Genomic DNA, 22750 nt, shown 5'->3' with positions numbered 1-22750 from the left:
AGAATAACATCCGGCGCCTTCTTTTGTTTCTGATTGGATGTGATGGACAAAAGCAGTGTTTGTTATTTTCATTCTAATGTGGATTATCAGTGGCCGTCCATCTGTGCCAATAGCTCTGCTTTTCACAGATCACACAATTGTTCTTGGCTCATGAACCATAACATCACGAAGAATCACATGCTCCATCACCTTCTGATGGGGAGACAGAGGATGGAAAAGTAACATCAGAGATTTTGGGAAAACTCCCAAATCATTCAGGCGACCCGACCAGCAGCAGCAGTTTCAGCAAGACTCAACAAGCCTAAGAATCTTTACACAGAAGCAACTCAGCCATAGTGATGAGTGAAAGCTGTGTTTTATGTGGTTGATAAATGTGCTGAATGAATGTGTGTGTGAATGAGTGAATGAGGCATGTAGTAGACGGTCTTTTGAGGGCTCAATTAGGTACAAACACAGAGAAGATTCATGGATGTAATGAAGGAGGACATGTACATGGTTGGTGTGACAGAGGAAGATGCTAAGGACCCGGTGAGATTACTAATCTTACTTTGTTATGCTTTGCTAGGAAAGGGTAATTTTTTGCTAGGAAGTCAGCTGTTAAACAGACGATTATTCACATCTCTGCGCCAAATTTAAACATCCTCTGTCTGTGATTCATTGTGTTTCCCCTTGGTTAAAAAAGGCTGCAGATTCCAAGATGTATTCTTCAGCACATTTTTTTACCATATAAAGTAATCCAATGGACCTTTTGGTAGGCCAGCTCTGGGCTCTGTGCCTCATCACCCCTGACACTGAATTATTGTTTCTACACAAAAAGCACACATTAAATCTGAAAAGGACTTTCACTCTCAGATATTCTGTGAGAATAGAGGAGACACCAGGTCCAGAGCTGGCTCAATCCATGCAGGACATTTGCATTAACAAGCACCAACAAGCTGAGACACACAGCTGGTTAATAAAACTGCAAAGAGCCTGAAATCAATGTATTTTACAGGAGTATGAAACATCAGACATGTCTATGAAGGTGAGCTGCCAGGTGAGGTGAGCTGTTCTACTGAAAGTGCTTTCAGCAGAATACCAGCACCTTTGGTGAACTGCAGCCATGCTAGCAACTGTGACATCCTGATAGTTTTGATGTGCAAGCAGCTCTGAAGCAGTGCTGAGTTAGCAAATAATGGCACAGCTCCTGTGATGAAGTGATAAAAATGTGCAGCTGCACTCTTGAAAGAGACAACATCAGTCTGAACCTGACACAGTGCATCGATCACTGATTACAGCCCGCAGTCTACGATCAGGAGACAAAGAGTCATTTTCACATATTTGCATCGTCGTTTGAGGGTTTTTGTGTTGCATTTGAGTTTCAGGCTTTTTCGATTCTCTGTCGCAAATTTGTGTAACATTGAACTTTAGTTTCAGGTTTATTATTTTAATTCTTGTTCCTGATTAGTTTTAAATGGAGTTCGGGTGCAGAGGAGTGATAGTGGATAGAGAAGATTCATGGATGCTGTGAAGAAGGACACACAGTGTGACAGAGGACGATGGCAGGGATAACCAAAAAGAAGAAAGAGAAGAAGAGCCGGCATCTTCACTTCCTGACTCTGAGTCGACCTCCTTTTAGCCCATCTCCCCAGTTCATGACATAGGCCGTCATCTCTCCTTGCCCATTGCCGGCATGCCACAACCTCTCCACCATCTTAGCCTGGCCCTGAACGTGTGGAGGCCTGCTGTTCCCAAGCCCATTGGTGCCGACTCAGCATCTGTTGCTGTGCAGCCTTAGCACGAGATAAGCACAGGGCCTGCTTCTCTGCTCCGCCCCGACATCCCGCTGCTCTGAGAAGCATCAGCAGTCAGGGCCTCTGAACTTTTACATGTTTAAACTTTTGAATTCCGGTTTGTTTTTTGTTTTATCCTGTTTGAATTCACTGTTTCTTCTAGTGTTTTTAGTTCCCTCTGTGACTAAGTACTTTTACCATGAGGTCTTCTCCAGTGTTAGATGTTTATTTCCTGTTCCACTTAAGAGATTAGTCTTCTTTCATGTCTTACGTTAGTTTTTCCTCGTTCCTTATGATCTTCTGCTCCTGATTTTGATCTGCGTGTAATTATTCCACCTCCAGTCATTCCCTAATTAGTCCTTGGTGTTTATATATGTCCCACTCTTCACTTTCTATGATCTGTTGCTGTGTGTGTTTAATCCTTGCACATCTGTGTGGGTTTCCATCTGAAATGGCTCTTGACACTATATTCAATCAAAAATTAACAATTATCCAACAAAAAACAAACAAAAATAAAAAAACATTTATGGTCCAGTTGATTTTTATCCATTAAAGAAAATTTCAAAAATCACTTCCCTTCAGTTTTCTTCACAGATCACATTTGGATGAGCTCTTGGTTATCACGTGACCAGATGCGTTTGGCACATATTTATTCAAACCATGTTCAAAGAGTAAAGGCAGGACAGAACAAACACACAACAAAGCAAAACAGGACCACGTTCACATATTTACACACACTTTGACATTTGAGGTGTCAGAAAAAGACACATCCTGCACAAACAAGTTTTTAACACATTTAGAACAGGAGATGATTACGGCAGGAAGCTGTGGTCACTGTGACGCTAACAAAAAGTAGAAAGCATGCGGCACCCCCCAGGTTTATCAGCCTGTCTGTCAGTGCACCAGCAGCATGGAGATAGCAACACTGTGTGCTGTTATTGGTGAGTAAAGTGTGTTGGAGCGCTCTCATTTAGTGCAAAAGCACTAACTGTCTTCTTCTTTATGAGCAGAATCTATATGTATGTGTTATATATGTTATATGTTATGTATATTACATGTTATATTATAAATTATATTTTTCAATGGCTCATAAATGTTACTCTGCATATCATAGATTTTCAGTTATCTTGTTGTTACAACCATAATTTATCAATTAAAGATGCACTCATTGTTGTCTTGAAGCTGCCATGTAATTACAAGGTTGCTATAAGTAACAGCAAATGATTGTTGTATTGTTTAGTAAAAGCTCAGTAACTTACTGCATGTAACTACTAAGTAATTGCCAGAATTACAAAGTGTATTTTAATTTGTGTGTTTAGGTTTTTCTTGACTGCTGATTTTAGTTTCGGAGCTGATTGCTTGTCTCAGTTTAGAGTTGATCACATTAAGTATTATTATTTCAAAGGTTGTGTGGGTAAGTATTTGTCAGGGTCAAAAATTTTAAAGTTCAGAAAAACAATTATAATACAAAACTGTGATTTTTGAATGCAGGCGAGTCACAGTCATGCACGCGAATAATCTCAGTAAACCTGCACGTCAAAGCCTGTTTAGGCTGGTTGCCATGGCAAATTTGTCCAAAAAAGCTTAAGTTTAAAAACATTTCATGTGTATTTTTCTAAATTTTAAAATTATTTTTTAAGCGCATAATATCATTGTTGGTTTCTTTGTTTTGGTCAAGTTTAATTTCCTTTTTTCAAAATTTCTGTTATCTATTTTTTTTCCCATATTTAATTTCATTTGTTGTTGTTGTTTCTTTTGGGACAAAATGTAAAAAACTCACAACTAATAAAAATCAAAAGTCAGAATTTCATTGTTAAAGGTTAAGGGCAGTCTGTCTTTGCTATTGTGTGTTCCCACTAACGGCATTTAGTGTGATGTGTTGCTCCTCTATCTGAGATCGTGGGTGGCACATGAAGCTTCGATTGCATCCAGTCTACGTTTGCTACTGTAGCTCGCTGCAGCCGCTAACCGCATCACATTGTAAACAGGTAGCCATTCTGCCTTAGGCCGGGGTTTCATTACAGCCACATGCTAAACAGACACATTTTAATCCAAATAACATCCGTAGTGAAACAGCATCTAAAGCAGGCGTCTATGCATCGCCCAGCTTTCACGGTCGCTCCTTTCTTCAAGCGCATTAACAACATAAACTTACGTTTGCCATCATTTCTCTTTTTGTTTTGCAGCTTCACTCAGAATCATTCCTAACAGATCCCAGTTCTTCCAGTATGAGTCCGTCTCCATGAGCTGTGGGGGGCAGGAAAACTCTTCAGAGTGGACAGTTAAGAGGAGCACGTCCTTTAACACAAACACCATATGTCCCTCATCCTCAAATGGAATAGGTGAATCTCACTGCGACATCAGTGATCTTTATCCAGCAGACACTGGAGTTTACTGGTGTGAGTCTGCAGCAGGACAGTGCTCCAATGCTGTCAACATCACTGTGGCAGGTGAGCTTTGATCAACAAATCATGAGTTGCAGCCAGTAGTGACTCAAAGTACCTGAAAAGCTTCTACACGTTTACAGATAACATGAAACATATCATGAAGAAGCAGCTCTTTTTATGCCAAGTAAGCAGTGTTGGTCTGCAAAAAGTAAACAGGATGGTTTAATTCACTAAAAAACCCGCAACATTCACCATCTGAAGTTTGATCATATCACACTGTAATCATACAAATTTGATTTAACTCATGAACTATTCTACACAGGCTTCAACTGACTCCAGTTATTTGTTCGAATGAAAGTCCTGTTATCTGCCAGCAAACATCCTGCCAGCAAGCAGATAACCACTTCAGTCTCGGCTAAAAACAAAGCAAAATTTTATGACACTAAACAAAAGAAAAGCTTTTAAATAGAATTGCATCAGAAACATAACTCGATGCTGCAAGGGGAGTCTGAACTAAAAGTTTTATGTTTCAGCTGGTTCTGTGATCCTGGAAGGTCCTGTCCATCCTGTGACGGAGGGAGACACTGTAATTCTGCACTGTAGATACAATGCAGGCTCATCCTCCAATTTCACTTCTACTTTCTATAAAAATGATGATCTCATTGAGAACAGCTCTACAGGAAACATGACCATCCACAGGGTTTCCAAATCAGATGAAGGCCTCTACAAGTGTAACATCACTGGAGTTGGAGAATCACCAGACAGCTCGCTGGTGGTTATTTCTGCAGGTGAGCAGAAAACATAAAGAGTTATAACATCTTACTGTGAGCATGATGGATTCATACTAGAATCCAGATATGGTTGTTTTACATGACAAAGTTCTACTTTTGTGCTTCTAATCTTTCTATTGTAATTCATTTTAAAGTGGGAGGGTGTTACCTGGGAGGGATGCTATTATGCATTTTTGTGCAACCACCAAAATATGGTTATTTTTCCAATTTTACCCAGTAAGTATTGATCAAATCTGAGCATAAGTACATCCAGACACCTTACCCACACAACATTAGTTTAGTTTGGTTAAAAAGTGTAAAGGAAGGACTTTTGCTTCTTCAACTGTTCATTCAGTTCCAAAATATGCACAAGTTTTAAAGACCCGAATCCCCTTTTTATGTTTGTCTTTATAAAAAATTGTTAGTTAGCAATCTTTAGGACTTGTTTAATAATGAGAGGAAAACTGCTGACTGAGTTCAAATGATGGATTTGTATCAACCACCAACCACTTGAGTGTTTTTCTATAGAAACTGTTTACTTTAAAGGACTGTTACAGCGTCATGAGAAGTGCACTTGTTTGATGTCCTACCTGAAGGGTAGATCCTGTGTGCTGTCAGCCAAGTTTAGCACAAAAAACCCTGCTGGACGTTTATACAAAGGCCTGTGGGTCTGCATTTAGGCCAATGTGTGGTATTTTTGTTTTGAAGCAGGGAGTCCTGACTCGTCGTCTGATTCTTCCCCCCGAGTGATTCTTCCTGTGGTGGGTGTCTGCCTCATGCTGATTTTGCTGATGCTGCTCTGCCTCTGGAGGAGCCACAAAGGTCAGCATGTTTTGATGTAAATAAAAAAAAGAAATGACATTTTACATCCTGTTGCTACAATGTCACTTTCACCGTGTGTAGAATTCCTTTCTCTTGGTCGCGGTTAAAAAAAAACATCCCCCAAGAATAAAACTAAAATCTGCTGCACTCACACGAGACTCCGGTCCTACCTCCTCCTACTCTGTTCATTTCATAAAGGCAATACTACAGATACATCCAGGTCATTTCAATCAAACCTTCTTAATCCTGCAACCCTGACACTTTTAGAGTAGTCAGCCTTTGATTTCTCCAAACATTCCTGTGACTGTTTGGATTGTTTGACTGTAGAGAGACATTTAACGATTCGTCATCTGCATAAGTGTGGTGGCTAATACTAAACAATCTGCTCGAGATAGCATTTCTGTAGAAAACAGCAGGACAAAGATAGAGACCTGACAAATACTGTGAACAAAATCTGGAACAGAGGACGCAGGGGTGAGCAATTCATTTTCCAAATGGACACAAACTGGTGGTGATAAGAGTTGGGATCGCAGCACATGGTCACTCCTCCTTCAGCCTTGTTCTGTTGGCGTTTTTTTCCTGTTGAAAGGGAGTTTTTTTTTCTTGCCACAGTTGCAAGTGATTACTGATAGTGGGACTCATTTAACTGTTGAATAGTGTAGACTCGTCTTTACCTTACGACATGAAGTGCCTTTATGTGCCTGTTGTTTGTTTTTGATGCTGTAAAAATAAACCTTAATTTAACTGAAAATGAATAAATGCTGGCATAGTGATTTGCACTGCTGCCTCACAGCAAGAAGGTCCCGAGTTCGAGTCCACCAGCTGGCCAGGGCCTTTCTGAGTACGCCAGCTTCCTCACGCAGTCCAAAGACATGCAGTTAGGTTAAATGGCAATTCTCAATTGCCAGTTAATTGTGAACTGCCCATGTAAATACCAATCTGGTTGTGTTAGCTCTGCAACCCTAACAGGGATAAGTGGAAGGAAATGGATAGATTGTGGCCACCGTTCTCTAGATGAACTACTGTGATAGATCCTCTAATCTCAGCCCAGATTTCCCCATTGTGCAGGAGATCAGAATAACCAAATGTCTCAAAACTAGCTTTCAAATCATTATCAGGTCACCTTTGTCACCTGATAAAAAGTAGTTAATGAGAAACCACTAATGCTGTGCAACACATGAAATCAATAAGATATCCATCAGGAAGTCAAGGCTGGTCAGGTTCTCTGTGGAACATCTACTGTTTACATCAGGGTGGACACACACATATGCAGTTTCACTTTACTCAAAAGCTTCTTTAATGAATTTGGTGATGTTACATTGAACGACTTGTTAATAGTGAGTTTCTCTGCATTACGCATTTGAGGTTGAAGTGATGATGCATTCACTGCTCACTTCTCTTTTCATTGTAACTCTTAAAGCTTTGTTTCTTTCATCAATGATGTTTGACTGCATTTGTGTGCCTACAATACTGAACTGTTGAAAAGGTTAACTCATGCATCATAAAACTGCATTTTAAGCATAGTTATGGCCTTTATGAGGAAGTAGCAAACAAAAGTCTGACTCTAGCTACGCATTCATGACCTACAGGCACGCCAAAGCTACTATTATTGTGGTTGTGCATCATTGTGGTATTGTGTGCAAGAATTCTAAATTGAACGTAGCCACACAATATTTACACTGCCACTTAGTTTTAACCAGTTAATACAAAACCAACACTAATAAAGTAAACTGAACAAAAAGTGGAATAAACCTACAGAAACATAGAATACTAATAAAAATATCTAACTAATGTCAGGTGATATCTGTAAATAATACTTGTATCTCTTAAATGGTGTAAGTGAAAAGGTTTACATGAAAAAAGAAGAAATTATGTTCGGAAAAACCGAAAAAGGATCTATAAATAAAGTTACTATTGTAGACCAAACACTGTCATTAGTTTCATGTTGTTCTTTGTACAGTTGTAAATCACCTGAATGGTTTCAGAGGTGGAACATTTACTCTCTGCAGATTGTTTTATTTTGAAAAAAAAAAAAGATTCTCTGTGCTTTTCCTGTGGCCTACTCATCTTGATCCTGCAACGTCTGTTTCAGAGCTCAGCAGAGAAGATTCAGAATCCCACTTTGGCACATTCAAGCAGCACCTTTAAATATTATCTGAGCCTAAATATAACACAGCAGGTTTATTGCTGGAGAGTCTAGTTCAAAAGTCATGAACAAACTGTGTTACGCATTAACTATCTGCATTCTTCACTGGGAGACACTATTGTGCCGTAGTTTCTGAAACAATAGGAGTTCTTTATGACTCTGTTATTTATCGTTCATTCCTTTTCGTCACCAAAAGGAATGAACTAGGAATGAAGAGGGAACTCCTTCCTTGTTCACCAAACAAAGTAAACACTGAACAAACAGCGACAGCTCGTTCCACTGGTCTTAGTAGATCTGTGCTCTCTCCCAGTCTAATCTTTCCCTGCCACAGTGATTTTTTTTAACCGTAAGTGTCAAAAGAATCCTGTAAATCCTGTAATCCTGTAAACGCTGAATGAACAACGACAGAGTTCATTCCTCTGGTCTTAGATCTGTGCTCTCTTGAAGTCGATTTTTTCCTCGCTACCTTCATATATATATATTTTTTAAACCGTAAGTGTCAAAAGAATCCTGTTCACTTATTTTCAGCAGTGTGTTTACTTTATTACGAGTTCAGTTTTCTGGATTTGCATGTTTGAATCCGACTGTTGTGCGAACCCATGAAAACTTGCAGATAAAGTGAACACAGCTGGAAACTGTGAGGAAACAGAACAATAACACAAGTAACTACACTGTAACACGTATTTGAATCATGAATGGCTCCTAAACATGTTAGCAATGAATAAGTTGATCATAAAATCACTTTTGTCAGGTGATAACTGTGGATGTGTCACTGGGAGTGGTAATGATACCGTCTCAGTGTGTTAATGATAAAGGTGAGAGGTCATCCCTTCTTGTTTGTCGTCTTTACCTTACAATATAAAGAACCTTGAGATATAGATCTATCTATCCATCTATATCAAGGTGCTTTATGTTGTAAGGCAAAGCCCATGCAAAACAGTTCTGCAAAAACTGGTCATAAACTCACTGAGGTCAGGTGATCACTCCCAGTGGATCTGTCACTGGGAATGTTAGTCATCCCATGTGACACAGTTTCATAATCATGGTTTACGTAACACGTCTGATGTCAGCAGAGGGATTCCCTCTTGCTTCACTGTGCAGGGTAAACCCTACAAACAAACACAGGTAACACTTTAATGATGGGTGTTGGTTGGTGTTGACGGAGATCTGTTGCTGTTCTCACGTCACTGCTTTGTTTTCTTCGCACGTTCATTCTCCAAAAATGTGACTCAGATTCTCAAATTCATTGTTTGCTTTGTTTCCAACAGCAGTTCTATGTTTCCTTCCACATTATTACTAAAACACACTTATGTGGATCTGAGTCCAGCTGTTGTGTAACACGTGAACTGTTCTGTAATGCAGATAAAGTGAACCCTGCTGTCTCGTACACTGACATTACCGCCACACAGGAAGTGAAACCTCGTACGTTCAGAGGTAAGAACATAAAAACTCACTCACATACTCACAGTTCTCTCTTTTATTGCAGGCTTCTGTGTCTGACTGAATTTAAAGGCCTCTTTGATATAAAACTGTAAATAATGAGAATAAAAACAATCACCAGCGTTCACATGAGATTTTAAACTAAAGGACAAGCTGCACTAAACTTTAGTTCTCACAGCATAAACACTGTAAACTCACTCTGTCATTTCCTCCACTATGTACTGAAGACTGTGTGAAGTCATGTGCATGTTGTTGTTATCTGCCTAGAAACAGAAGACCTCTGCACTGTTACTGGTTAACTGTCACCATAGTTACAAACATAATGCTTTAGTACGTGCTCCAGACTCCGCCCTCTAGTTTTACTGTCAGTCAGCTCCTGCTGTTTCACTCAGAGACGCCCAATTGTATTTATTGTGATGAAACTGACATGCTCAGAGTTTCTGCACAGAGCTTTTATACTGAAGGAGTCGGCTGCCTTTTCTTTTACTATGATGTAAACACAGACTGGAGAGGTGCTGTTTTATAGGCAGCTACAAATGTTATGTAACACTTCAGGCTTTTGTTTATGCTGTTGAAGAACTAACATCCTGTGGGTTAAAAAAAAAAAGCATGCAGACTGAGCGGGGGAACCAAAAACACAATAGTTAGACAATATATGGAAAATATGTAAGTATATTTATAAAAAAACAAACAAACATGGTGTTTCCCTTGTTGTTCACAATCTCATAAATGAAAATAAATGGCCTACAATCCTTCATATCCAAAGCCTGATACAGTGTGTTTTGTTTCTCTTCTGTTACTCCGATTAAAAGACACATTTCATAAAAATAGTTACCGTCAGCAAATCTTAGAGACACTGTCCTGCTGCCAGCAAAGGTTTGCATGAATAAAAAATGTAATTAACAGTCTTTAGTAAAAATATTTTGCCTGTCCTGTTTTATTGCAGGTCAAATATCAAGTTTACTGTGACATTTTCAGGGATTTTCACTTTGTGTCTGAACAGAATAAAATAGCTGCATCTTCACAAACTGAATCCTAATGTTACTGCTCATTCAGTGTCATCACTCTGCATTACTTGAAATGTATAAAACAGTGAGAACACACACTGTCCACGCTCAGTTAACATGTGACGACTTAAAAATACATTATTTTTCCACAATGAGCACACTCCTGTCTGTGCTACCATGGTGACCAGGACAAACCCAGTAACCAACTTAAACCACTGACATGGTGTTGTCATCAAACATGAAGGGAAAAAAAAACAAACTCAAATGAGCTCAGCAACAGATCTGAAACTAAAGGGTGGGACAATGTTACATGACAGGCCCTGCAAAACATACATTAGACTTTTACTGCTCCACATTACCTAACCAGGCACGCCCACTGCAGACAAACACAACTAAGCTCTCTAAGGTAAAATCACGCAAAGCCTAACACAACATCCTCCTCGCCTTTTTCGAGCCATAAACTTTATGTTTTAACATTTTATTTTCAGTAGCACAAGAATTGTTGCTTCGGTGATCAGATGTGTTTGAGCAATAAAAAAATAAAACTGTTAATGATTAAGTTCAAAACATGTGAAACACAAGATTTCTGGATCATTTTCTACAGATTCACAGCACCAACAGTTACACTTACAATCCTATTCTTATGTTCATTATACAAAAATCTAAACACCATATTTTGACTTTAAATTGTTATCAATGGTAAATTGTACCTTTAGAAAAATCTATCACTGCAGATATTTTTAGCTGCAGAAACAGGTAACATCCTGATATTAATGAGAAAAACCTGAGCCCTGGATTTTAATACACATATGGTCTTTGAGAGCAGCGGTTGAGATGTGTAAGGCACATGTAGCCCTTTTCCTACTCGACTGGACGGGGCTCGAATCTACTCAGTTTCAGTGGTTTTCCATTACAACTAAGTAGCACCTAATCCACAACGGGTCTTTATAGCTGAAAACCCAGTGATGTCATTGTGACACAAACAACACGACAATCGAGGATGTTGTTCTTTTTTTTCATGAGAGAAAATGAATTTGCTCCAATTATAAGTTTTCACAGTTTCCTATCAAATGGTAAGAATTTAAAATTAGTTTCACATGGCACCATAGACCTCGGTGTCTCTGGCTCAGAGACAAAGGCTGCCATAGCCTGGCAGTAAACACTTCTTATTGTGGGTCACAGAAACTGAATATTAGCAACATCTGATGCCTGATATCAGCTCATGTTTCTTCTTCTGCACCTCTCTGGACATCAGCCTTATATGCTATACTTTCTGCTCCATCTGTGCCTTTTTGTCAGACACGAGGACTACTGTGTTGTCTAAAATGTCTATGCTAATCGGTGGCATGCAGTCTGTTGACATTGACGTTTTCAGATCAACTCACATTGTAAATATTCACATTACTGGGAAACTGCCTTCATCCAGCTGCCGGTAAAAGTTCAACCATTTAGAGTTATTGGTGCTGGCTGTTACACTCATTGTCACACTGCAATTCAATGAGCTCCAGCTGCAGTTGATACGGAGCATTATCAGGGTCGATGGAGTAGGGGGAAGAAGAAAAAATCAAAACGTGTCTTTTTCAATAGATGTAATATCCTGAAACTGTTCAATAAACTCCACAATACAAAGTCCCATAGCTGTCACATTCCACGTCACTTGTGCAGTGATGATGTCCTGTGGAAAACTTTCTAGCACCTCACGCAGTGCTGGAAAAGCTGCAGCTTAGTTTCGAAGGCTCTGATGTGCACATAGAGCTGGTTTACCACCACATCCTTCCTTTTGTGCAATGCTTGTCCCATTTCAGCCACAAACTGCCCAATTTTCTTCCTCAGAGGACAAAAAACCCCAAATCCCCGTAGTGCAGGTCTCCCACTGATCATTCTTGTGACATATTACATCTCCATACTCAGCTTGATGGTCGAGCAGGGACTGCTGAAACTGGCTGTGGTACAGGACTTTGGAACAAACTGACTGAATGGTCAGAGAACAGAACTTACTGGTGAATCATACGGTGAAGTTTAATAGGGTTGCCTCCTTCTTCCTTTTGGTCCATATTGAGATGAAAGCATCACACAGATGCTTTAGACACAAACAAACACTGCATTGTTGTCTAGAAGCAGAGATCATTGCCGCCTCCATGTAAAAGACTTCACACAGAGAAGCAGAAATCCCCCACCACATCCGTGTCATCACTTTTAACACCTTTGAGAGATGAGACTGACGCCAACCTTTCAGTATTAAATTAATTAAAAGGGAAAAAATGCTTTCACTGCTTTCAGTTTGAACACTTTCTGAACCTGTCCTCTCTCCACAGATATGAACTCTGAGGCGTCCTTCTACTCAACACTCAGTCTGGCAAACATGTGCCAGGAAACACCTAAAGACTCCAGATTAAGTGTTTAAGCTTTTTATTTATTTATTCTTTGTATTAACGTGAAGAAATGTTTGTGGAGATTTCAAAGAATTTTCTTCAGCAGCTAAAATTTCTTGACATTTCTTAAAATTTGCACAAATCTGTCATTTTGTCACTTTCGGTCAGTTCATATCTCTTTGCAGTTGGGTTGTATATGAAATGATTGTTGTTAGTCTTTGTTGGAGGTGTGTTTACTTCAGTCATGTTACATTTTCATTTTTTTTATTGTTAAGAGTTTGTCTTTGTAGTGTCTTTGTCTTTCTTTGTCATTTTTTCCAGCGGCTTTGTAGATATCACTCTTATTTCTGTTTGTTACTTTGAAGCAACCACAAAGAGCTTGAGTAACTTTGAAGTTTTTTTGTAGTCCTAGTGGTATTTTGTTGGTTTGTTTTTTTGCTTTTTAAAATTTTCTGTCGAACATGTGATGTAATTTAGCAACATTGTACCAACTTTTTTCGATTTAAAGTTTTCTTTTTCTGATTTTATCTTTCTGTAGTCCGTTTCTCTTTAGAGTAGCTGTTCATTGCTCTGCAGCTTAGGGCGTTTGCATCTCTTCATCGTCTTTTTTGTGTGTTCTTTAATACACTGAACACAACTTCTGGCTCAGAAGTTTTGCTGTAAGAAAACTTTCAGTTACCCAAAAGCAAAAATGTGAATGCCTTGATTTGGAAATCAGTGCTTGTAATAGGCCTTGAACTTTCTGTTGCTACATTCAATGATTTTGTCTTGTTATGATAGTAATGTGATCTTAACGAACAATAAAACCACCAAACCCAAGATATAGCGCAAAACCTTTTTGTTGTTTTCACAGAAGGAAGAACAGTCCATATCTTTGTTATCGATATCTCTCTGGGACTCTCCCTATTAGGCCAGAGTCTGGCTGTATCTTGTCTTTGAGCGGCTTTCTCTGTCTTTTTCTCAAGTAAAAGTCTTACTACATAAATAATGGATAACACAGATTACAGCTTGCACTGCAGAGGAATTAATTAAAGCATAAGCAATTTTGTGTTTTATAATGCTTTATTTATCTGTATTTTCTTATACTGTTTTTGTTGCAGCTCTAGTGTTCTGAAAGGTCATATAACACCAGTAAGGGGGAGACATACATACAGGTGGGACAATGAGTGATTCGGTGAAACTAAATTTTAGTATCACAACTAAAGGAAGGAAACCTTTAAGTTATTGTTAGTGTTTATGTCATGGTACCTGGGTCTGTGACCCAGGGTTTTGAGTTTTGTGAATGTTGAGGAATCTTCTAGTTTGTTATCCTTAGATTTCAGTTCCATGTTTTGCATATGTTGTCATTCAGGATTTTGTTAGTATGTGGTTAAATTATGTATGTACCAGCTCACACCTGGTGGCCGATTGGCGGGGCCGGGCGCCTGTGGCCCGGCTGGGCTCCTTCCAGGGGGTGGGATGCCCTCAGGCCTCTGGGCCTGAAGCTCGGTCCTCTCTGGGACAGCTGGCTGCCGGCAGAGCCCGCGGGCACGCCACCCCCTCTGGCCTCTGCTCCGTAGCTGCGGGCTGACCTCTCCTTTGGGGCTCTACTCAGCTCTTCCCAGGAGGGTGGCACGGTTCCCCCCCTTTGGTGGTCCTCCTCAGGTCCTTGTACTCTTGGGCCTCTGGATATCTGGGGCCTGGATCTCCTCCTTACCTGCTTCATACCCTGGTGGACGGGGCTATGGCTCCCCACACTCCCTAGCAGATCATTACATGGAGAAACCTTTGGAATACAAGCATGCTGATCCACACAGGTATGCACACAGGTGTACACACGGGTGTTCACAGACGCAGACTACAGCTTTCTTGGCTGCTGCCTCAAAGCACATTGTGCGCTGTCTATCTTGTGTGCTGCACAATATCGTTTATTATTTAGTATCTACTGTTATCTACTGCTAGCTAGTTTATTGTGATGGTGCTGTTTTTGTTTTTTTTATTATGTTGCTCTTTGCTGTTTGGTTTCTCTTCTGTTGTTTTTTCTCCATACAGGTGATCCAGGTGTGGTTTTTTTTGTTTTCCTTTCTTCCCCCCCTTCTCACCGTCTCTTCTCCCCTTTGGTTTTCTTTCTCTCCCTCTCTTTCTTTCATTCTTTCTCCCTGTCCTATCCCCCAGTCATGTCTGTCCCGTTTGTAGCAACTGAAAATAAAATAAATTCATAATTATAATAAAGGCCAATCAAATGGACCAATATGGCAAGGCCATGATGATCCAGTTGGTAAAATAAATCCGCTTGGCATCTCTCTTGGCCTTAAGACAACAATTCTGATGGCTGAAGATCCAAACGGGACACACACACACACAAAAAAAAAAAAAGTATTTAGTTAAATTTTCCCCGTCCTTTTGGGTCTAGTTTCTTGTGATTTGTGTGTCCCTGTGAAGTTAGTCTTGTCTCATGTTATTTGTCTCCCTCCTCTGCCATGCCTGTTTATGAATGTCAAGTTCGGTCTCACTCCTGTGTCCATATATCGCGTGGCCAGAGACAGAGCCTTGAGGAACACCACAATCAAAATGTGCAATGGAGGAGCTTGTAGAGGAACTGCCTATGGACACAGAAGGTTTTTCATTTCAGAAATAAGAATGCAACAATTATTATAGAGCATTATGATCTCTACAGGAGATCATAATGATTGACTGAAATGTGACATTCAAATTTGAAAACGCTCAAATAAAATGGTGATCACAAAGCAAAACACTGCAAACAACTTGAAAATAAATCATATGAACATGTCTCCTTATATCTACAGTAGCACAAACATACTAGATCACAGTCATTTCCCATTGCATTTTAGATATTTAATGTTTTTCCTTTCATGATAAAGAAAAAGCTGCTGTGAGTAAGAAAGAAATCTGTCAGCGTGACTCTTTGGACTTGCACTGTGAGAAATAAATGCAGTGATGAAATATTTAGAGTTTCACAATAGAAGAAAAGATAACATCTAGACAGGTGAGATCTGAAAGATTTTTTGTTGTTGTTGTTTTTTTAGAGAAGCTGAACCAAATGAATCTTTTCATTATCACTGGGGCATCACAAGGCTTTGTGTGATCAGTCATCTGTACAAGGACTGACCTTTGCCTGCTGTCGTAAATGCTGAACTTCTAACTATTCCGGCATGTTAGAAATGCATTGTTTGTATAATTACAGCCTTAGAAGAAAACAGATAGAGCCCATACGCAGTTGGATACGTATGGGCTCAATCTGTGGTCATAAATATTTTGTACTTGTAAATCAGGATTTGTATGTGTAAAAAGAATTTGTGTGGGCGTAACCCAAAAATACGTGTGAAACTCAACACACAAGTTTCAAGTTTTTTGATCCTTTTTTTCTTCCTTTCAGCTGATTGGCCAATGTCATGCCAATCACAAATTTAACTATCCAGTCAGAGAACAGATGGGTTTGGCTGTTGGAGGGGCGTTTTTTTGAACTGCAGGTCCATGAAGGGTGATACAGTTTGAAGCTGGAGGATCTCTATATAAATATCCGATAGCAGTTAGGTCCCCTAACTTTCAGCAGCTGTTAAAAGGATAAAGTTGTGGCATATCAGTGGTTAGAAATACCATTATTACTTTAGGATTAGTTTAACACAAAGTCAGGGCTGAACCGGGACCATGGCTGTGAGTCGCAGTGCGCAGCATAAAGGTCCTTTCACATCGGACACAGGATGTGCTGCTAATGCTAACTGCTAACTAAAAGCAAAGGATCCAGAATTTTTAAATGTGGATGAATCCACTGCGGAAAACAGTTATATGCATCATCTGGGAGAACTAGTTTCTTTCAGCTGTTTAAAGAAATTAAAAAGCTACACAAAGATGTAAAAGACAATTGTATTCATTACACAAACAAATGCTGCTGAATGATAATTTTAGAAAGGGTGGTGGTGATGTGTGCAGAAATCCCCCATCACAGGCGTGTGATCTACTATAACACCTCTGGCACAATGAGACTAAAGTGGGTGTATCATCTTGATCTTATCTAAGGGGAAAAAACACTCTTGGTATTTATGCCTACTGGTTATTTCTAAAAATTATTCCGTATTACTTTCTTGGTTTCATTCTGGTTTATTTATCCCTGTTTTTTTTCCTGCTTCCCTTGTGTTTCTGTGTCTGGTTCTGTGTTTATTTACCTTTCTGCGTTTGTGTCAAGCTCATCCTATGGTCCATGTTTCAGAAGCATGGTGGAATAATTCAGTTAGAAATTAGTCAAAATAATTTATGGTTGATTCCATCCTATCAGGGTGGAATTTTGGGGGGAACCTATTAGGGTGGAAATTCTAAAGACAGAGCAATAATTATTATTGTTATCATTAATTATTAACAAAGAGAGGGAAGATAGTCAGAACTGAGAGGTCCGAACTACCAGAAGGCAACATTGCAGAGATAATGGACAGCTACAAGTACCTGGGGATCCCACGGGCAAATGGGAACCATGAAGAGGCCGCTAGGAAAGCTGCAACCACAAAGTACCTGCAGAGGGTCAGGCAAGTCCTGAGGAGTCAGCTGAACGGTAAGATAAAGTAAGATAAAGGTAAAAACAGGATCCGGGCTATCAACACCTATGCCCTGACCAAATCAGGTAACGTGCTGGGGTAATAGGCTGGCCAAAGTAGGAGTAGAAGCCACTGACATGAAAAGTTAGAAAGCTCCTTACCATGCATGGAGGGTTTCACCCTGTTCAGCACCCTGAGGCTGTACACTAGGCAGTAGGAAGGAGGCCGGGGACTGGTGAGGATCGATAGAATAGTAATTACAGGTAAAACTACCTATAATTACTATTTTATCGATCCTTGAGCTTGACCATTATGAATTTCATCTATTTAGTATTGTCAGTATTGAAACAAATAATAAAAAAATATAAAACATAATTCCTTTTTTTCCCACAAATGTTATGAAGCTGAAATGTGGCCGCAAAAAGAGAATTACCCCATGATAAAGTTTGAAATTTTCATTGTTTACAGGCTGTGATCAGCTGACCTGTTCTGCTTGTGCTGCTGTTTTGATGTTTACTGCCTGTCGATTTAATTCAATTCACTTTTATTTATTCAATGCAAGATCACAACAGTTGCCTACAGGTGTCAAACTCCAGGCCTTGAGAGCTGGTGTCCTGCAGGTTTTAGATGTGTGCTTGATCCAACACAGCTGATTTAAATGGCTAAATGACCTCCTCAACATGTATTGAAGTTCTCCAGAAGCCTGGTAATGAACTAATCATTTGACTGAGGTGTGTTGACTCAGGGCGCGATCTAAAACCTGCAGGACACCGGCCCTCGAGGCCTGGAGTTCGACACCCCAGTGGTTTGCAAACTTTTTTTTGCTAGGTCCCGCTTTGTTTCACAAGAAAATCCTTGCGACAACATTTCCACACTCTTAGGGTTTGGTATGTTCTTGACAGCGTTTGACTTGGTTTTTTTGTGTTTACACGTGGACGGAGAGATTTTTTCGAAACTGCCTGTGTGGACAAGATTTCTTTTTAAACGAAAATGGAAAATCTCTGTTTTCATAAATACCCGTGTACGTGAGGACGTAGCCTTAAGTAACAGGAAAACAAACCATTTTCATGTGTAATCATTTTATGTTTAGTTGTTTTTTTCCTGTGTGATAACATTCAACATTTGGTTTGGACAAACCAGCGCGTGCTTCCCACGCAGGGGGAACATATTCGGCGATGCTTTATCTTCTGCTTTGCGTTTCTGTGGGAGCGCCGTCACCTGTCCATTATGCTAGCAGTGTCCTGAACAGAACGAGCTTCAGTGAGGGGTGGCAATCTGCCTTAACCGGTTGGGGTGAGAGGATGGATACAGGACACAGACATGTTGTGGAAATGTGATTCATAATAACGAATGGAGAGCGGTGTGTAAACACGTGGAGTAAAAAGGAGACTGAGGAAGAAATGGTGCATCATGGGAATCTCCCGGCAGCCTACGTCTATTGCAGCATAACTAAGGGAGGATTCAGGGTCACCTGGTCCAGCCCTAACTATATGCTTAAGCAAAGAGGAAAGTTTTAAGCCTAATCTTGAAAGTAGAGATAGTGTCTGTCTCCCGAATCCAAACTGGAAGCTGGTTCCACAGAAGAGGGGCCTGGAAACTGAGGGCTCTGCCTCCCATTCTACTTTTAAATACTCTAGGAACAACAAGTAGGCCTGCAGGGCGAGAGCGAAGCGCTCTAATAGGGTGATATGGTACTACAAGGTCATTAAGATAAGATGGGGCCTGATTATTTAAGACCTTGTATGTGAGGAGCAGGATTTTGAATTCAATTCTGGATTTAACAGGAAGCCAATGAAGGGAAGCCAAAACAGGAGAAATATGCTCTCTCTTTCTAGGACCCTCTCAGGATTAGCTGAAGGCTTTTCAGTGAGTTTTTTGGACATCCTGATAATAATGAATTACAGATCCAGAGCAAGTATCTGGTTAGACACTGCGTTTCTAAAAGTTTAAGGCCGAGTATTTTAACCTCAGATTTATTTGAATCTGGAAGCAAGTAACATGCTTCTTCACTGTAATTTAATAGTCTTGTTCTTTCTCAGTTTCACAGCTTTTCTTTCTGTATTTATAGACTTACTGTACATTCCCATGACTCAGTTTTATTCTTCCTTTTTTTTTTTGCCTCTTATGACAGTAACCTGATCTGAAAGCAAAAGCTTGCAAGCAGTTTTTAGTCTATTCAAAGAATAAAGCACAGAAATAGTCTTGTTAGTTGACGTCTCTCTGGCTGATGGCCACACTGGTATCTTGGCTTTGGGGATGGTGAGTAATTTTCGGGTAGCACAATCTACTGGATTTTACTGTACGTATGTGCTTATGAGTCAGACTTTTAAACTGATCTAAGCCAAAAATAAAGAAAGGCTAAACAAAATCTGAAACCTGAAATGCCCTAATGCTCATCACAGCAACACAAAATGGTTTTACAAACTGTCTTGAGGCTTCAGGCTGTTTCGGTGTAGAAATGAGAACGTTTCCATTTTATTACAGCCCCTGAACTTTGATCAGTTTTAGAAAATGAAAATGAATAAAAATACTTTTACTGCCATTTATAACGAGACTATACTGACACGACTGCAAAGGAAAAGAAGCAGGTGACAGGTGATTTTTATGAGGAAACAAGAGAAGCTAAACACACTAGTTCACACCTCAGTGGGTTTAACTTGGGTGATTTCTGGGGTCTGTAAGAGGAACACCACACTCAGCAAAGCTTTGCTTTCCAAATCAGATCTGTAGTTTCTGTTGACAGTCTTTTCCAAGCTGCATACTGATTGTGAGGGAATAAAAACCAGATAACCAAAGATAACATTGCAGTGATATGGTGATAAATTAAATTATGAGAAAGTATGATGAAGACTGCCTAAAGGTCAAAAGGTCAATGAATGCTGATTAAAGTCAGGTTTTTACACAGGCGACCCTTTATGCATTTGTATCCACTACATTAATGACATGACCTACTAATCAATTTTGATAACATTCAATTTCCTTGTAACTGGTACAATCTCTGAAGGGGCAGCTGTGCTCTTATCAGGTAACATGAGTTTCAATGCAACAAAGTACCTGGTAAATCTTTGAAAGGCATGATTACAGCCTAGCACTGGGTTTGTGTAAATAAAAACAAAGAATATCTCTGGGAATTTTCACCACTCTTGGTAGATACATGAGTGCTGCTTGCAACACAGTGAGTCACTCACAGTCTGGTTTTCTTTGATAGCGCTCTAATGCTTTCATCTAGGACAGCTTCACATTCACTCTGATTACTTATTTTACACTGTTCACTGGTGCAAACCCAGCGTTCAGAAACTCCCTAAACTACTAAAAGGAGCCCTGACAGTTCACCGTTAGTGTTTAAATGGCTTCTGGTTATTATGTGTTCAGTAAAGCATTTGAGGCAGACACTCATTAAACAACTCAAGCTTGTTTAAAGTAAACATTGTCTGCTTATTACATGTTTTTATTACTAAACTTTATTTTGGGGGATGCTGCAGATATACTTTAATCATTTTTTACCTTCTGTACAGAAAAAATATATTTCAGCTCTTCTGGTTTCGCTTTTTTGAAAATAACGATTGTGTGATGGTTAATGTTTCTCAGCTTTTCTCCATCAACACAAAACTGTACATTTACTATTTTTTTCATTTGTATATAACAATAATCCAATCTAAACCAAAAATAATATTTATGTATCAAACCAAACCCTACACAGTGAAAATTAAACAATCTCGTGCTCACCACAGCTGCTGAAACTGATCCTAAAATACAAATTTCTCGACACTTCCTGCTGTTTCTGGATACTAAAATTAAATGCTATCAGTTCCTCCCTACCTCTGAACTCTAGCAGGAAATGGGTTTCACTGCCACGTATTACCAAGACACTACAGCAATGACAAGTGATTTTATCTGGAAATAAAAGCAAAATATAATATTTCACACCAAATTCCCCCTGCAGTCATCTACTGTGTCATTGTAAGGGGAAGAGTCAGTTGGTTGCTGGGGGCGGCCTTTGTCTAGCTGCGTGCTGGTTGTGAAAGGGGAATGGATACGATGCATCCATTCATCCACATATCCAATTCAGGGTTGCGGGAAGCCTGGAGCCTATTCCAACTGTCGTAGGGTAAGATGCAGTGTACGACCTGCACAGGTCGCCTGTCTGTCACAGGACTACGTCACAGAAACACAACCATTCACACCCATGGTCAACTCAGAATCACCTGTTAACCTAACCCCATGTAAATATTTGTGTTATGGAAGGAAGCCAGAATACCCGGTGAGAACACAGAAACTTGAATTGAACCAGGATCTTCCTGCTGTGGGGTGACAGTGCTAACCATCGTACCACCATGCTAACCTGAAATGGATACCCAACAGACTGTACAGGTGAAGTGACAGATGCCACGTGGAAACAAAATGTGACATTACACAACTGCAGTCGCTAATTTACGAACTCAAACAATCAGCAGCTGTGATACATTCGTACTCCATCAAAATCCCACAAATTTTCACTTTTCTTTGGCTAAACTGGTCTGTGAGGTGCTGCAGGTACGCTTTCAACAGTGGGGGAAAAAAGTGTGTGCAGTCCAAACAAACCAAATGCCTATGCAACAGTCTGCTGATGTAAAGGGAAACAAGCCAGAAAGATTTGTTACAACATTCCAGAAGTCTCATCTGTTGCATTGTTAAGAGCTCAAACAAGCAAGATGTCATTCCTTTTCATTTGTTGTTTTTTTTCCACTTACACTTCAAATACACAGCAACACCCAGACAGTGAGTACATATTTAAATTCTATAAGGCCATTATATCCAGAATAGATTAATGACTGTACTTAATAAATAACATACCCCGAGTTTATGTCAGATCTCATATAAATGAAGACCCAAACGCAGACACTAGAGTGAGGTCCAACAGTGATTTAAACTCATAAAAACTTCCAGAGTTGAGAAAGCCAAAACAATGGGACTCTGAATTAAAAGGGTGGTGAGTAAATCAACAGAAAACACATAAGGAGAGTTAAACACCAAAATAAAACAGGAAGTAAAAAGTACATCGGGGGTGATGGGGTCAGATATGGGCATCTTATAACATAAAACCAGAACAAATACCTCAAAATCATAAATTTTGTTACAGTATAAACGTGTCATATACATGAATCTTTTTCATGCCTGGAAATCACCGGATTTCCTCAGAACTGATAGATCATCTCTGAGGGCGCAGCCGTGACCTTGATTTCACATTGTGAGAGTATTAAAAAATGTTTTCCTGCTTCCTTATCTTCAGTGGAAGAAAAAATACTCTTGTATCCTGGGAAATGAAGGGTTGGTTGTAGGCCGACAGTGAGATAATCATATTATAAGGGGAAAAAAATGTCTCTAAGGGACTTTCATTAGGTCACTGTCTTGCTGTTGGCGAGGTTAGCATGTTAGCTTTGGGAATGTTAACGTCATCGTGTTAGTTAGTGATACCACTGATTTCCTTTCCGGTCCGATACCAAGTAATATTCAGGGTGGTATCGACGA

The 22750-nt window shown here is 39.7% G+C and overlaps 1 protein-coding gene across 3 annotated transcripts; it reads left to right on the top strand.

Moving 5' to 3' along the window:
* The first annotated feature begins 2673 nt into the window (after nt 1–2673).
* Nucleotides 2674–13537, top strand: LOC113018999 (low affinity immunoglobulin gamma Fc region receptor II-b-like). Of its 3 annotated transcripts, none has more exons than XM_026162480.1 (6): nt 2674–2713; nt 3959–4222; nt 4693–4947; nt 5641–5751; nt 9260–9331; nt 12660–13537. In XM_026162480.1, the coding sequence occupies exons 1-6, from the start codon at nt 2683–2685 to the stop codon at nt 12746–12748; spliced, it is 822 nt and encodes a 273-aa protein (XP_026018265.1). In that variant the 5' UTR covers nt 2674–2682; the 3' UTR covers nt 12749–13537. The 3 variants fall into 3 exon arrangements, with proteins under 3 accessions (XP_026018265.1, XP_026018264.1, XP_026018266.1); XM_026162479.1 differs by having other exon boundaries at nt 5638–5751; XM_026162481.1 differs by lacking the exons at nt 9260–9331; nt 12660–13537 and adding an exon at nt 8511–8572 and having other exon boundaries at nt 5638–5751.
* The last annotated feature ends 9213 nt before the right edge of the window (nt 13538–22750 follow it).

The sequence above is a fragment of the Astatotilapia calliptera genome, chromosome 3, assembly GCF_900246225.1.
Source record: "Astatotilapia calliptera chromosome 3, fAstCal1.2, whole genome shotgun sequence".
NCBI lineage: Eukaryota > Metazoa > Chordata > Actinopteri > Cichliformes > Cichlidae > Astatotilapia > Astatotilapia calliptera.
The sequence above is the reverse complement of the archived record's forward strand: the minus strand, read 5'-3'. Positions and strand labels throughout refer to the sequence as shown.

Excerpts from the sequence above, each read along its gene's own strand:
- LOC113018999 (XM_026162479.1), top strand. The coding sequence starts at position 2,683 with ATGGAGATAGCAACACTGTGTGCTGTTATTG. Across the intron at positions 2,714-3,958 it reads AACACTGTGTGCTGTTATTG|CTTCACTCAGAATCATTCCT; the intron begins GTGAGTAAAGTG and ends TTTGTTTTGCAG. Across the intron at positions 9,332-12,659 it reads GAAACCTCGTACGTTCAGAG|ATATGAACTCTGAGGCGTCC; the intron begins GTAAGAACATAA and ends CTCTCTCCACAG.